The sequence below is a fragment of the Rhyacophila brunnea genome, unplaced genomic scaffold, assembly GCF_057557595.1.
Source record: "Rhyacophila brunnea isolate RB1 unplaced genomic scaffold, BYU_Rbru_1.0 scaffold_19, whole genome shotgun sequence".
In the NCBI taxonomy this organism is placed as follows: Eukaryota; Metazoa; Arthropoda; class Insecta; order Trichoptera; family Rhyacophilidae; genus Rhyacophila; species Rhyacophila brunnea.
This window is the reverse complement of record NW_028232848.1, coordinates 8,633,112-8,650,823: the sequence shown is the minus strand read 5'-3', so window position 1 is coordinate 8,650,823 and position 17,712 is coordinate 8,633,112. Positions and strand designations below refer to the sequence as shown.

Genomic DNA, 17,712 nt, shown 5'->3' with positions numbered 1-17,712 from the left:
TTCATTCCTGTTCTTTTCATTAATAAATAAAAACCATGAAGAAAAATGCGTTTTCTTGAATACATACACCTAAAAGTTAGTAGATGTCCTGTTTTGAAGAAAAAAATAAATGGTCACGTTAATTATACCTAATTTAATTGACATTCACAAATTCGTTTGAATGACGAATGCACCCAATATTACGACAAAATCACTGCTTCTTCGTCTGATGGCATTTATCTGTTTTAAATGTTTGGCAGTTGAGTAAATGAAAACATTGTGATTCTATAAAAAAAAATCTATCCGTACAAGATGGTGCTCGGACGAGTTGAGATTAAGTAGTAAGGTTGTGTCAATTCTCTGTGTGCAGACTGCTCAAGATATTGAACACGTGAAGTATGGGATGTAATCCATTATTTCATATATAATATCTATACAATTAAAATTTTTTCTTAATATTATTAAGAATCATTTTATATTTTTTTTCCTTTCAAATTTGTAAAAGGATTCAATTAGGCTCAAAGAATAGTCAAGTGTCGCGTTAGCATGATGAAATATCCGCAAAAAAGTGGAGAGGTGAGAAGCACAACGCAAAATATACAATATGGATGCCTACACGACGTTTGGGCGGTGTGTTTGGTGCATTATGAGGTTGCGGGAGGGTGACCAGGCGCGCCCTCGGGCCCGGGGTGCTTCGTCCCAAGTCCACCTCCGCCACCAGCAGGGCGGCGTGACTACTATTCAATCCTGATCCGTGTCCTCTGACTCTCCCGGCGTCGTGCGCCGCGCTCCCTGGACTGGACGACTGGGTAGTGCACGGGTTGTTCGTAGACAACAAATGAGAATGGAAATAAAAAAGAAAACAAATAATAATAAATAATAATGAAAACATGCGTGGTTACCATCCTGTAGGCGCGGTCGGTCGCCGCTGTTTTATGCACGTCTTTGTTTATTTCTGTGATGACCAATGACCATGCGGTACAACCTACAATACTATGTGCTCTGTGTAATGTGCTAAGTATTGCAGGATTGGCTACTATCTAGGTTGTTTGTATATCTTTAAAATGTACAATGTGCATGAATATGCGGAACCCATTTTACACAACAAATATTAAAAATATTTCCATTATAAATAATTTAAATCGATTATGTGAGGTTAGGTAAGAGGTTAATACCATCGATAATCATTATAATTGTTACACTATTTTGAGTATTTATTCATAATGGTGTAAAAACTAAAATATCTGTGGTGGGGAAAAATCGGTTGAGTCAAGTTTTTGATAAAACGGAGTTATGTATACATAGTTCACTATTCCTACAAAATGCACTTATATCACTACTTTTTTAACATCTATCTGAATGTAAGAAATAATCATACATAATTATTCAATTAATCCATTATTCTCTACCACTACTAATCAGTATAATGAATTTATTATATTCAACTCAATTTCATTAAAAATGACTTAACTCAAGTTTCCTTACAGATTGAAATTGCTAATATTCAAGACTAACATTTTGTAAAAATTTATAGAATCATATTGAGATAACTAGTTCTGTACTAAAATTCTACCATATATATCAGTAGTTTTATAATATATATTCCAAAATCCGCATATCAATATTAAAATGGTGAATATTCAATGAGTGATGATTTGTACGCTTGTTCAAGACAACGGGACTGATACCACGAGCGGTGAGACGGTACAGCCTCACCTTATGCTCATCAAACCAGCCTCCCTCTCTTACAACGCGAGTACAAATCAAGGCATCCTCTGTAGCCGGTGTAGCAAAAGTGAATGCGGTATAAAATGAAAGTTCTATTACATATTATGTGAGGATTGTCCCAGTAGATTGCTAGTGCTGACGAGTGCTGTCATTATATTTTCATAGTGAATAGTGTCAATTAACATTCGGCGTGACAGTTTAGAGAAATTGAATGGCATGCTTAATAAAATATACCTCCACCAATCAACCAATCATTCCAGACAAAAATATACAATACGAAGAAAAAAAAAAAAAAAAAAAACAAGACGTGATCAACTCTTTGCAAGCTTCCTGTAACTGTAGAATTAACAAATGTTTATAACAACAAACAGAACTTAATGTGAAACATCCCAGATAAATTACTGTTTTTTTTTTTGTTCGAACCTATATATATAGGATTTAAGAATGCGGCAATCTTCATTGAAAATACATAATTAGGAAAAGTTTCATAAACATACGTACTAGAAAAATGCAAGATTGGAACAAACATTACAACGATTAAAAGCCATCATTCATGGAATACGAAGACACCTTCGATATTCGATAGTATTGTTATTAAATAATATTGGGTCGGTAGTTTAATCGTAACAGCTGTCTCTAGGATAGCGAAAGATATGCAATCAAATCCCACTAGGTCCTACACTATTTTAAGATTTTTCCAATAGGTATGTCTCCGATTCTTTTCAAAGTTATTTATTTTAAATTACTGTTTATTATTTTGTAATTCACACATCATATTGACAATACAATGACAATAATGGACATTATGCAATAAACGTAATTCGATCATTTTAAGGAAGTCACGGTGAAATGAGTGATTTATAGTATTCCCCACAAAACATTTAGATATTTATCCCATAGTCATTATCGATTTTACCTAATGCAGAGTTTATCCCAGTTCGCGTTTTGAAAATGGAATATAATTAAGTGACTCTTGTATGTTTAAATAATCGAAATTGGAAGAATATTGTCTATGAAAAATATTACATAACCAACTTAATCAAACACTGGGAATACTTAATTTTAAAAAAGCAATAAAATTATGTTTGCCATGTGTGTTTATTCTTTAAAGTTAAGTAAAGATGTCATTAATATTTATCTTGAAAATGGCATATCATAATCCTCATTAAAAATGCAGAGCTAATAAACAATAAATATAAAAAAAAAAACTATCATTAAACTCCTCATCCAAAACAAACCAAGAAATAATTATAATAAACACAAGTGCGATCAGACTGTGACACACATATTTACACACTTATCTAATGTAAACAAACACAATCAAACATGCACATCTCTTCTAACTCAGTGCGTCATACGTCAAAAATAAACCGACAGATTCAATTATTTCGAAACGTCAAGGCAATGCTGTGTATGGATTTGTCTCTCAAAACTCTATAGAAATGTGCAACTATGTCTTCTTACTAAAATATCAATATAACATGCATCAGTATTTATAATAATTGTTTTGTTTTACTCCAGTGAAACTTATAAATATGTTTAAACGGGCGTTAATAACTAACCCTGGATGAATCACATATTTTAACTTTGATCTTATTTATTGAAACGGTAAAATATTTTTAATATCAACGGTTAATTTGCCTGGTTACATTGAAACTTTATTAAAATAAATACAGTCACAAAAGATTTATTTCGTTATAGGTCTTCAATTATAATGTATAATATGAATTGAAGTTAACTTACAAATGGGAACCACACAATGTAATAATTTTTCTATTATAATGAATGACCAGAGAGAACTATACATCAAGCCTGCAACAGCAGTATTTTAGATGATAATCAATATTATTAGAATGGGGCCAATGCCTAATAGTCAGGCTGTGGAGTGCAATTGCGAGCTGTAATCAAAGTATGTACTAGCATCGCTTATAATAATATGTACTTCCAATGGAATGTAAATAGTTTTTTTTTTATTGAAAATATTTAGTTTGTTAAACTTATCGTTTTGTTTCATTATCAAATAATTATTTAAAGCATTGCATAAGCAATAACTGGCACTACGATTGGAATTTTCAATTTCAGCCTGACTATAAATAATAAACGAGTCCTCGGGTTATGGATAGCTGAAATACAAATTCTAGAATGTAACTAAGTAATATTATACATATGCCAAGCCAAAATTTTGTGACAATCTAGAAAAAAAGTACCAATTCAAAAGCTCTCAGCAAATGAACGATTGTGTATTGTTAACATGGCATGAATCGAAAAACGTAAAGGAAAACTAATCAACAATTTTTTTATTTACAAAAGTGAATAGGTATAAGAAAAGATGTAAAAGCTTCAATTAATTTACGCATAGAATTTCAATATAGCATTACGATTACCAGAGTCAGGGTTCAATTCGAACAATTTACAAGTTTCAACGCTGGAATAAGAGTTTAAAAGTGGCAACACTATCCGGATCTGTCAAAAGAAATGTCATCATGGATTAGATGTAATTCGGTTATGTTGATTTTTTAAAGACTGTCTCGAACTACATGAAAATTCAAGACGGCATCCCTGGTGATGAATCCAATGTCTCTCGGAGGGTGCGTTCTTTAAACTATGACATGCGATGATGATAACATATCGAAGATTCCTCTACGAAGAGTGTTGAGTAGTGACAGTTTTTTATCATGGTAGAGAGACAATGCACCATCTGTCTGGTATTTCCTATGAACAAAAATTGGCCAAAACCTCAGGCCGATCCACAAATGGCAGAAAATTATTCAAGCCGAATGGAGCTTTCATCAATTAGCATTTTGTCAAAGTGGTAAATAAATCATTTATTTAAAAATGAAAGTAATTTGGCTTTTGACAAATTATCGATATAATGATACTCAATCTGATCATTAATTTGGACTAGAAGAATGAAGAGTTTGTTTGTCATCAGTCAAGTTTTAGACTGACTGCAGGTAACTGCATCCAGTAGGTACTGCACAACAAAAAATTGATAGTCAATTGTCAAAAAAAATCAATATCACATGTCACAGTAGCGAGAATCGCACCCCCGATATAAGGTTACTAGAAAAAAAATTAAATGGTCAGTAAAATGTATAGAGGAATGATGAAATGTGATTGCCATACTTTGTAGCATACCTCGGAGATTTCAATGATCTCTCCGGTAGTTTCATCGATGACGTCTCCGTAGCATTGCCCCGCGATGGAGCACTTGTTGAACGTCATTATGTTCTGCGTCAGCGTGCCCGTCTTGTCAGAGAACACGTACTGTATTTGACCTTTGGAAAAACACCAATATTATTGACATGTGTAAAATAGACAATATTCACGAAATGAGGCTTGCGATAGTTTCTTTCTGTTTTTTTTCTAAATTATAACAGAATATAATTATCGAAGATAAAATATTCACCTAATTCTTCGTTTAACGTAGTAGTTCTAGCTTTGGCTGCGGTTCCTGTTTTTTCATAGTACATCTTTTCGTCCCAGTTGATCAGAAAACTCTGAGCAAATCGTATCACCTAAAATTTACACCAAAAATGAGTTAATGATACAATTAATAGAAGAGATTCTGAAATATAGAAATACCTTTACATGCATATTAGTATTCACATGCATGACTATAATATAGTAAACGATGGAATGAGATAATTTTAAACATAGCATTAATTCGTTTTCTTGTTCAAAATTAATTATTATCACTAATTGTATACCAGTTGAATACTTGTTCATTTTTAATCAAATATGAATATGAAATTACATATTACATAAAGGAAAAAAGAAGAAAAGTATAATCACTAGTCCACATAATTTAATGATCTGACCTGATCGTTATTAAATACTCTATAATTTATTATAATTAATTAATTAATCATTAAAAACTACCATTTACAAGTAATAATAAAGACATATTGACAACTGAATAGCAAATTTATTCACCGCTGGATCACATACAGTATTTACAGAAATGGATAATTAACTGGTATAATTAGTAGCTTACCTCGACGGAGACATAGAGGGAAATTGGCACGACGGTGTTCATGACGATGGCGTACGAGAAGAAGACAAGGAAGGCGATGACGACGGAGCCACCGAGGTGCTCGGACGGCACCAGCGTGTCCCACGGCAGAAACGCCTGGAACTTCTGCCCAAAGAGCCATTCCCAGATGCCGCACGCCACCATGCAGAACAGGCATATCGACAGCAGGAAAAACACAATCTGGACACAGAAAATGCAAATTATACTATGAATGCTAAGAATCAGATGAGGCAGTTGCTTTGTCGGAAAATACCAGAATTTAAAAAAATCATTCAAGTATAAAAAAATCTTGTGAATTACTGTATTTTTCAACACTCAATGGTGGTTTATCGCATTGGCAATTTTTTTCAAGGGGCCTCCAAGCCTGTCAGCACCTCGGGATTGCACATACCTAAAATTTGCCACTGAAGATACTTCTAAAGAAACATCATCAAACTTAGGTTATTCTGACAAGTAGATTATTTTCATAGATAATTTGGAAACGCCTCAGAAACATTTCTATTAGAAAAAATCTTTAAAAAAAATATGGTGTAAGACAAGACTTGAACCTGCATTCGTCAGATGGCTAATGTGCTTTTGGCTAAATTGGTCTTAAGTCAGTTTTGTTGCAGATGAGATAACACCCTTGAATTAGTATAATATGAACTCTAAAACTGCACAATTCTTGGAATATGATAAAATGTATTTATCTTTGCTAGGCAAGCATGATTATAATTCGTACCCCAATGATGAGAAAGTTCAGCAGCCTGTCGATGCTGGTCCTCTTGAATTTCGTCTTGCCGCTGTTCTGCATGAGTTTTGTGTCTTTGCCCGCGAAGATGACCACACCGTAACACCACGAAGTGTTCCGGAGAACGCATCCTCTCAGCAAAATTTTGTCGTTGTCCAAGGGAAATCTTTTTCCTTGCCACGATAAGGCACCTGGAGCAATGAACAAAACAAACATTTCAATAAATCAAGATATTTTATTCTACCAAAAAGATTGACAATAACAAGACTGATATTAAAACACTTCATGACATTTCTGCACATCTATTCTATACACAAGACTACTATCAGCCACTATCGGCGGTTAACGAGGGTAATTTATCATATGTTTGTATTGGAGTAATATAATTGTTACAATAAGTTAGCCATCTAAACAGTCAAAACTGTCTATCTCGTTCTAAAATTTAGTACAGCCAAGAGGTGCTGTTAAAACATGGCACTTATTGTAACAATTACAACTAACTGATTGTAATTGTTACAATAAGTACTAATACTTTGATACAAAACTACCCTCAATAGCTACCGATAGCAGTCTTGTGTAAAGAATAGATGCACTTTAATGTTCTAAGTGTGGTTGATTAGGTAGCCAGAGCTAGAAATTACAATTTTGGATGTTGGCAGAATGGAATTGAAATATGGCACAAATTGTTTATAACTCACCATCAAATTTGTTGAGAAGATTGTTGGGCACTTCGCATATGATTTCACCATCAAACGTCCCGATGAGCGATTCATCCTGGCCCATCTCCGCTGTCTCCACCAGACACTGCCTACATTTCAAATTTGTTTCTCTGCAACACACAAGAAAATCCAAAAATTGTAAGGAGATAACCGAATGGTAAACTAAATAATAATAATATTCATATTATTTAATAATAAAAAACAGCTATCACATCTCCACACCTGTTAATGGATGTTAGGTGACCTTTAAAATGTCCTAGGAGTAACTTTTCAAAACCCTGGTTGGAGTGCGCCAGTGTGAATTATTTCTATTCTAATTTATTCTATTAAGGCCAAAACTTGATGAGAAGAGGCCTTCTCACTTGCGGTAGAACACTGCAAACTTTTTAAAAGCTGAGAAATTTTAAATTTGAGCTTTTTGGAATGTCGCTCAGAAAATTTTATGGCCTCTACAACGGGCCTAAAAAGTAGAGGAAAGAAGGAGGAAGAACACTCGGCGAGAAGCCAAAAATCTGAAGCCAGAAATTTTCCCTCAGAAACCGAGATTCAAAGGTACAACAGAGGGTCGGACAACTTGAGAAGCTTTTCAAATATATCTGTGAACAATTGAAAAACGATTGTATTTGATGGTAAGTTTTATATAATTTACCATTGCAGTTTTGTAGTCTAATTAAAAATATCATAAGTTTGAATAATGGATGTGTTACCCATCCAATTCTGCAGTCTCGATGTAGCAGAGGCCATTGGGTTCGCTGGTGGAGAGGAGTAGGATGTCTGCGGCCACGAACTGGTCGTTCTCCATTCGGATGACGTCTCCCACCTGCACCGTGGCCCACTTCTCGTCCTCCAGCTTGCCATTGCGCAGCGCCTTCGACTTGCGGTTGTTCACCTGAGAATCGCTCTGATGCCTTTGCTGCAATCGACAGAAACAGTTCTCTCAACTCCCCTTCACTTACGTCTCTAAAATAATGTAGCACCAAACCATTTAACTATAATATAACAAAATATTATGTTCTGATGAATCCGTGAACTTGCCTGACTAAAGTCAACCTGTGTTGCCTACTTTGAATGGCAGCAATGAATACTGCTGACTAACCGGAGGTAAACCATTAGTAAAGAAAAAGAATATGAATGTACACTAATTAAAATGTGAGTCACAGTAATGCCAAGTAACACACAGTTACTTCATTCATTCAGGATTATTAGGCTTCACCAAAAAATTCAGTAAAATAGAATATTATATTCAGTTTAATTCAAATATTATTTAGCATGGAACATGCTTTTGTCTTGACCACCCGGGCGGATTCGTTACGAAAACATCGCACAGGCAGCGGTAACGAAAACAAAAAAAATAAAGTCACGAAAGTAGCGCGGCACGGGCCGGAGTGGCTTTAGAGTTCAGTCGGCCGCGAATGGCGCTTCGGAAATGACGTGTGATCTGCGCCCCGCAATTTATTGTATTTTCTTTCGAATTTGGACAACTAGCATTCAGAGAATTAGTAGGCAAAGCTTGTTCCTTGTTTAATAATTTTAAATTGCAATAATCTGAGGGGCCGAGCGCTGAGTTTTTGCATAATTTTTTTTTTAATTATTTCTTATCTCCCACATTGCAACACTAAGGTTTTCATACAAATTTCAATTAGGATTATTCTCGTGTTATTTTAAAACCTACCAATTCGAAGAATATATTGATTTGCAATATATTTAGTGATTATATTAGATTATCTTTAACAAGTCAGAGTAAATAAAAAAATCTAATTATTCTATACAGCAATATTCGCTGACTCAGTACAAGGGTACACTATTTGACTAAGACCTGTTAGGATAAAATGGCTGACAACGTTTTTGAATACCAATAAAAGAGAAATAATAAGACATTTTATTAAGTATTTCTATATTATTATTATAAAGAACACCTTAAATTCTCTCCCATATAAATTTATCTGAAATATTATGGTAAAATTAATTTATACATTATACATAATGCAGTCTTGCCCAGAAACTTCATCTGATTTTCCATATTTTATAATTCATAAGTCAAAACAACTGACATTGTGTCAAATAGTATACCCTTGTACTGAGGCAGGGATATGCAAGTTGCATGAAATGTCAAATTGAAGTTAAATAATTTAATTATATACTATCCAATCCTATGAATTCAAGTATTCAAGGCTTATTTTGACAATATCTGCACATAGAATCATCTATGTAGGTAATTAATTATTTGGGTGAATCTGAAATTATAGTGGAGTATCATGGTAGATGTGTGAAGTTCTCTTTAAATTTTAAATGAACATGCATTTCCAAGTTACTTGTGGCTACCGTAATCAATACCACCAGAGGTCCTTTTTTTGGTTAAATTTCATGCACCATCTCTATATAAGATTTTTTCAACATCTTTGATCAAGATTCAAATTTGCAGTTTTACCTTCAGTACCGTGGCTAATATAGAAGTTGTTGAACTCACAAAGTCATCGTAGGCGTCCTTGACGGCCGTGAGGGCGAGTACCCCGATGAGGGGTATGGCCGTGGTGATGGGGGTGAGACTGGAGATGGCGGGGATGAGTTGCAGTACCAGTAGGCAGAGGAAATAGAAGTTGGCCAGCCGCTGGAACTGCTCCAGCAAGTTCAGGGGCAGGAACGTTATCAGCGAATACTTCGACGTCTTTATGTAGTTGCTCTGGAACAAGTCATGTTACATATGGCAATGTATCTCATTTAAATTAGATTTTACCAAAACATACAAAAACTGGACATTAGACATCTGTTACGTACACTAACTTAGGATCTTCTATATACATTTATAATTTCGGATCAGGGTTCCGTGAGCACGTATTAAAAAATATTTCCGAGGTTTCTTCAAACAAAAAAGTTTGAGAATCCCTGTATAGAAGGGCATTATCAAGTGATACAAAAAATATATTTGACAGTCAATACACAATGATGAAAATTATTTCTCATGACATGAAGAATAATTTAATATGATATATTAGAATTAATATCATAATTCATACTCAATCAGGTCTAGGATGGCAGTTAGATGAAATAGACACGTTCTCCCGCTTTGACATTTTCCTCGCGCAATGGCCGATAAGAATTGAGTACAGTAAAATGTAGTATTTAATATCAACATTGTTCAGTATGATTAAAATTTTAGTGCCTTTATTTTTTTATTTACAGTATTCTTGTGTTGCGATGATTGAGATGATACATCAAAAGATAGGAACAGCACGTCCCTTTGGATAACTGTCAGTATGTAACTATAATAAATTCAATTTAATTTACCTAGACAGAGAAGCCATTAATGATTCAGGTATAATTAATGCATTCTGTGCATCTATATAATTTAAATTAACACAATGCTTACGGGCCCTTTTAATTAATTTTGTAATTAACGTGTTAATTTGCATTTGAAATGTAATTAGCAAAAACACAATTTTGTGCGGCCCGTAAGCTATGGGTTAAAATGATTTTGAACATAAGTGGAAGATTTTTTTACTTTAATTGATGTGTCCTATTGATTGTCCCAATAAATTGACCTGCAAGAATGGATTTGAAGACAGTGGGAGTCCAACTCAAATGAAAGTTGCTCCAGATATACTGATTCTGAAAAATATTTTTTATGTTAAGATTCATTTGTTTTATTTAATTAATATATTTGTACTTACAGCGTAGTGAAATTGTGAATTATATACTCTATTGTTGGCTCTGATTCTTCTTTCACTCTCTGTAAACAAAAGAAAAACAAATAATCAGCACAGTGTCAAAACATTATGTTAATTACTATACCTATTATTATGTTCGTAATGAAATAATTACGACAGTTAAACATTAATGTAAGACTAGCAGAGCCAGCTATCTGGCTAGACCTTGCAGCTAGCTTCCTGTTCAGACCACACAGTGGTGGATTTTAATATAATTATGAAATTAATCTAATAATTATTATAAACGATTTGGGGTGTCTGTTTATGTAGCATGTTTAATGTCAGTTTGCATAGATTTTTCGTTAATTTATCACATTTGGGATGTTTTATTGTGCGTACCCACATTTGGATTGCTAAAGTAAAAACTTTACATTTGATTTTACAGTAGAAGCAATAACGCAATAGATTCAACAAATAGATAACTAACTTTCGTGGCAGATTATAAAGCCAGGCTTGGCAATATATATATATATATATGAGGTTCCCGCGTGAATTTGCAAAGTAAAATAGTACAACTTGAAAAGTAGAATTTGGTAACAGATTAGCTGATAAAAAGTAAGCTATTTTTAAAACAATGTAGAATTATGGATGTTTAACTTGATAACACAGTTGTCATTTGTGTAATAAAAGTTTCGCTGGGGGGGGGGGGGATTTTTTTAGAAGCAAAGAATAAAAGAACACACATTGAAGAATTCAGATGTCAGTAATGAATGTTGCCGCATACTACGCTTAGTTTTTTTTTTGTGTCCGTCTTTTGTGTGAATGCTATGGTTACAGTAAAGAATTAATTGATTGGTATATTATTAAAACTACTAAAAACTCGAGTAAGTACCCATCGAAGATAAAATTTAATATGAAAAGGACTACTCGAACTGCGATTTTTACGTCAAATTTCGTATTGTATATTATTAGGTTTGGTTAATAACATAACAATGAGCAATAATCGAAACAAGTCATTGAGAATATGAGGTATTTATTTTCAAAAACCGATAAGTCACACATAATGTCGTCACTGTTCTGGCAGAAGACACTAATTCGAAAAATTGAGTTAGTTATACCAAAATGTTCATTATTTCAAACTTTACCGTCTGGAAACCTTCTTAATAAATAAACGGTCTTTATTTTAAAGTCATCCTTTTTACGATTACTTAATAAACTCACATGATAGACCATTTCAAACATTTTAACAACTTCAAAGTCAAATTACTCAAAACTAGTATTCTCCAGTTAGTGTGTTCTGCCAGAACAGAGACGATATGATCAAATCCCAAAAAAATATGCAATACCTATTCTATGTATAAAAATAGGCTCTTGCAAATCCCGCGAAAATATTTCATAAATAAAGTTTCAAAGCTTGCTGCAATCAATTATTGAAAATGATATAAATAAATGTCGATATATACAATCTTATGGCAACAAAGGGTCAACAGCTAATAAAAATGGGCATAGTGTTCTAATTTGAAAATACAATACGATGACAAATAGAAATTAATGTTAAAACCATCCAACTAAGCTTCATACACAAACCACAAATGTATTGACTTGTGGACATTTCAAAATAATTATTATGACACATTTGTTTGAATAATCATTTTCAGGGTGAGAACAACACAGATGCAAGTGCTTGATGAGTTGATTAGAATGATCACTTTGAATTTTCAAAGTAGCCTTTGTAATGTGCATTAATTTAACTGACACATATTATTATCCTTTTCATAAAAATATCTACTTATTATTTTGTGCTGTAAAAATATATATTCAGAGCGGGTGAATTTAAATTACACTCTGGGGATTAATGACAGCGAAAATGTATTCTTAAAATTTTCCACAAAAGTCGAACAGTAGTGTCATATTATGATAATTGTTGCATGCAGTTTTCAAATCCTATTATAGCCAATGGCCTCGCAGGGCATTTTTATCACACCTTATTATTTAAATCCATCAAGGTCGCGTTATACAATACATGCGCACTGTTTGATCACTGACACAAAGTCTATCAGCTATCTGTAGTAAGAAAATGGAAAGAGCATTTACTATTATTACAGTGGTATTCAAACCGTGTACTTTTCTTTCCCCTAGTACTTCAGTGGCACTCGCTATTATGCATTATCTACAAAACAGTTATTCGACCAGTAGCTACCTATGGCTGTGAGACATGGTGCCTCATTCAAAGTGGTGAACATTAACTGGCCATATTCGAAAGAAAGATCCTCAGGAGAATTTTCGGGCCCACATTGGAAAATGGAAGTTACAGGATAAAAATGAACCACGAGTTAGAAGAGTTAATAAAACATGAAACGGTGGTGAAATTCTGTCGATCCCAAAGACTAAGGTGGGCTGGACACGTTGAGAGAATGCCTGAGCACAGGACGCCAAAAATCATGACCAAGTGGATCCCACAGTGGAAACGGTCTAGGGGCAGACCAAAGAAGAGGTGGGCTGACTGTATCGAAGAGGACTGGAGAAAGATGGGGAGGGCTGGAGACTGAAGAGGAGCAGCCAGGGAAAGGAGCGTGTGGAGGACAATTATTGTAGAGGAGGCCAAATCCCGCCCCGGGATGTAGTGCCGAGAAAGAAGAAGAAGAAGATTCAAACCGTGTGAGCAATCCTCAGGGACGCCGCAGGCTGATGAAAAAAAAATATTTCCAGTTGGTCGCAATCCAATGCAAGAAAATATAAACTGATTTTCCCTTATTGCCACGATTGACAATCTTATATTTTAGTAGGCAAAACTTTAATCTACAGAAGAGCAGTGTTATGTATGCTACACAGCAGTGTTTCTCAAATGGTATTCCGCTTAAGGTGGCTCTCGTGGTGCAATACGTAAGGCGTTGGCCTTCCAACCGGGAGCTCTGGGTTCGACCCGATGAGGACACAATATATTTGTGATTTTATCAAAGCCTGGGTGTTTGTGATTGTTCAAAATTATTAACAATAATCTTGTACGAAAAAGCAAGGACATGGTTATTAATAATATAAAAAAAATATATTCCGCGAAGCCTCAGGCTTCCATGAGGTAAAATTATCGAGGGTATTCCGTGTATTTTTAGCATTTCTTTGTAATCTTAAATAAATCCACCTAAATTACCGAATTGTCGGCACTCGGCATCATAATATAAAACACTGATCGCGACCCCCCTCCCCTTTGTGGTAGCCAAGTAGCATGCGACACTATTGGATAAACAGCTATTTTTATTGGTCAGGAAACTCACTAAAAATAATTATAAAGTTAAATTCTATACGTGAGTTATCATTTAATTACATCAATCATCATCAACAGAAAAAACGATAAACATAAAAGTTCTACATAAGTATATATAAAAAAGACTAATTATTGACACGTAGACCGCGAAACGAAATAGCTTGAAAACCACTGTGAATCACAGATATAAAATGTCATATAAATTATTTATAATAATAAGGACAATCCTGCATACACCTACCCGACTTACCTGTTTATTATTTTATTTCTAAAAACTATACTCTGTATATTATGATTCTTATTTAAAGCATATCGTATAGGTACAAATAAACCCTTGCATAATATAAGTCAACTAATTAAAATAAAACAATATATATATATTTCAATCCACATGATTTCATAACTAATACATAAAACACATTGAACAAAAAAATTAAGAAAAAATAATGCAATATTCAATGAATACCTTACCTATTATGTTAAAAAAAATCAATTTCATTGTCCTAGCCTCACAGAATGCATTCGGATACTATCTTGAAACCCTGCGATATTGTTTCGTTTCTTGCATTCTGTGTAGTTCATAATTTTTTCAGGGGGTCTATTCTATACACGAGCGGCTATCGGCGGCCATCGACGGTAGTTTATCATATTTATGTATTAAGGTGGTTAATTGATACAATAAGTTAACCGTCTAAACTGTCAAAAAGTGCTATGTTTTAACACTCTTGGCTGTGTTAAATTTAAGAGCGAGATAGACAGTTTTGACATTATAATTATTATAATACTACTCAATACTGGGACACGTATTCCGGATGCCGCCAAAGAGAGCTGCACTTCATACCCTTGTGGCACAGCCTCAAGGGTTCCGTCGCCGTGGCCGGCCCTCCCTCACCCTGCAGCGGTGCTACAAAAGCGACATACGTGCCGCAGGTCTGACATGGCGGGAGGCGCAGGAGTTGGCGATGGACCGAGGGAAGTGGCGCCAACTTGCGCTTGCCCTATGCCCCAATGTTGGGACGTGATAGGGTGGAAGAAGAAGACTCAATACATAAATATGATAAACTACCGTCGGTAGCCGCCGTGTGTATAGAATAGACCCACAGGGGGTAATTTTCAAAAGTACCTAGTCTGGTTTTTTACTGACTTAGATAGATCACTCTCTAACTAAAGCTAAAGAGTGCTTGACACTATGTGATTTTCAGAACTCTTGAACATCAAATCGCATAAAAAATCTACTAAACATAGTTGATAATTGATAAATAATCTAGCAGTTTAAATCTATTTCAACCAAACCCGTCATCGCAAGGGCAGGCATCATTTTGCTAAATGCCATATAATTATAAATGTATCAAAGAGACGACGTGTTTGTTTTATTGCTAGTAAACACAAAGCTTTTAGGAAGGAGTGAAAATATCGCATTTTCTCACATTGCCAAAAAGTGGACTTGCCCGAATTTGAAAATTACCTTCTGATTAAATTTGTCTTTCCAGCAAGAATTGCCAGTTAAAACTGTCGAAATGAGAATAGTACCTATATGTTATTACTTGAATACTATCTAGGTAATTTTTGATAGTAACTTTTTTTCTTACAAAAAGTAGCAAAATCCCATATTAGAAACACCAATTTTACAGAGATATTATGTACGTCGTAAATAGTTGAAAGTTGGATAAACGTAATCATCAGGATCGCGACTAACTCGGGTGGGTTATGGCTTCCGACAACAATTCTCTCCGATTGTCCCTACTATCCAACTGACCAGTTTACAGTGTGATACGTGTGAATGGTATACGTCAGTGGCGAGGAATAGAGGTAGGCTGTTAAGATTTGACATAAATAGTGCACACTAAAATTTGTCAGTCATACTTATTTGTTATCATTGAACTAAGAATACATATTGCAAATGGTGTTTATTGGTTAGTTTTTTTTAATTCATTAAACCCTGCCTAAAGCAAACCATAATCGATAAAAAAATATTAATAAATCTATAAAACATCTAAAAGTATGCCATTAAACCATATCTACACATTTTTAATCAAACGAATATTTGATGAAAATACGGCCGTAGCCATAAATTGACAAACGATAACTGAAGTAGGGAGTAAGATCATGTTAACGGGCGTATTTGAACATGTACCGAACCGGAGAAAAATGGTTTTTTTTTTAAATTTATATACTTACATATATTATCTACAACATTTAAGGAATGTCCAGGCTTATGCTCTGAAAATACCATAAAATCTCCATTTTGACCTACGTGGCGCATGTGGGCCGGAGGGTTTAATTGATTTTTAAAAAGTAACAAAACACTATCTACACATTGTAATCTTAGTTGAATGAAAACAAATACGTCTGACTGGCAAAGTTTATTATGCACTATTTATGTCTGATCTTAACAGCCTACCTTCACTTTTCGCCACTGGTATACGTAAGTCATTGGTAGCTCAATTGGAGCATTAAGCTCAGAAAATGAGGCTTTCTGTGCAGGATCGTTTCTCAAGTCTATTAAATTTTCTTCCACTATTAATTTAATAGCAAGTGTATACCATCGTATCCTGTGAAAGGATTGATGACCCATTTGTACATTTGCTAATTAAGTAATGGAAAATACTTAAGACACGGTACGCGACGCGGTACTCCGTTTGGCAGACACTGCTAACTCATTGGATCCTTGCACTGAATCAGGGCTCGAAATGGACCGGAACGCACCGGAGCGCCGTTCCTGTTCGTGAAATCGGTAAAATTATCGCTCCGTCTCGTGGAATAAATAATTTGACCGTCTGAGCTGGATAGGCCATAATATAATAGAAAATCTAACACACTTATTTTTATGAAAAAGAACACATCAACTTTGATAACTTAACTATGTAAAAATCTTCAGAAAACTGTCGAGCGCTCCGGTTCGTAAATTTTTCCATTTCGAGCGCTGCACTGAATTAAAAACACATTGAAAAACATGCATTTTTTGGCCGGGCCGCGGAATCGAACCCGCGAACCACGGCTTCGGAAACGAGAGCTCTATCGACCTGGCATCGTCAATAAAGATGAAATGTGTTTGACCCATTGGTCTAAAAATATGTCACGAAATAAGTAGGTACTAATATTAGGCAATCGTCAGTGGGTAAAATAATATTTATATAATAGTCATCATCATCATCAGCCGGGGTCAATCCACTGCTGGATGAAGGCCTCCCCAAGCTTTCTCCAACTCTCTCGGTCCTGTGTCGTTCGCTGCCACGTATTTCCGCCGAACTTTACCAGTTCATCAGCCCAGCGGCTTTTAGGGCGACCCTGTGGCCGTTTCGTACCCCTTGGGTACCATTGGATGACGGCATTTGTCCAGCGGCCGTCCTTTCGGCGAGCAATGTGCCCCGCCCATCTCCATTTCAGCTGTTTGGCAACGTCTATTACATCGCGTACTCTTGTCTGCTTCCTAACCCATTCGTTTCTCTTGCGGTCCTTTCGCGTGATGCCCAACATGCACCTCTCCATGCCTCGCTGTGTGACTCTTAGCCTTTGGACATCTCTCGTGTTGAGGGTCCACGTCTCGCAGCCGTAATACATAATATATAACAGGGTTCGCGAACCTATGGCACGCGTGTCAGAGGTGGCACGTG

General features: G+C 35.1%; 1 protein-coding gene across 5 annotated transcripts in view; it reads right to left on the bottom strand.

Annotated features, from left to right (window-relative positions):
- Positions 1-17,712, bottom strand: part of ATP8B (ATPase phospholipid transporting 8B) — a 232,894-nt gene that overhangs the window by 27,774 nt on the left and 187,408 nt on the right. For 2 of the 5 annotated variants that reach the window (XM_085946068.1, XM_085946070.1), the window contains exons 3-11: positions 10,861-10,919; positions 9,660-9,872; positions 7,900-8,105; positions 7,172-7,302; positions 6,465-6,664; positions 5,705-5,923; positions 5,117-5,225; positions 4,834-4,985; positions 596-784 (exon numbers count right to left, since the gene is read on the bottom strand). In XM_085946068.1, coding sequence (XP_085802194.1) covers positions 596-784; positions 4,834-4,985; positions 5,117-5,225; positions 5,705-5,923; positions 6,465-6,664; positions 7,172-7,302; positions 7,900-8,105; positions 9,660-9,872; positions 10,861-10,919 — 1,478 coding nt within the window. The remainder of the gene's footprint in view (positions 1-595; positions 785-4,833; positions 4,986-5,116; positions 5,226-5,704; positions 5,924-6,464; positions 6,665-7,171; positions 7,303-7,899; positions 8,106-9,659; positions 9,873-10,860; positions 10,920-17,712) is intronic. The other 3 variants (XM_085946069.1, XM_085946071.1, XM_085946072.1) reach the window with 2 other exon arrangements.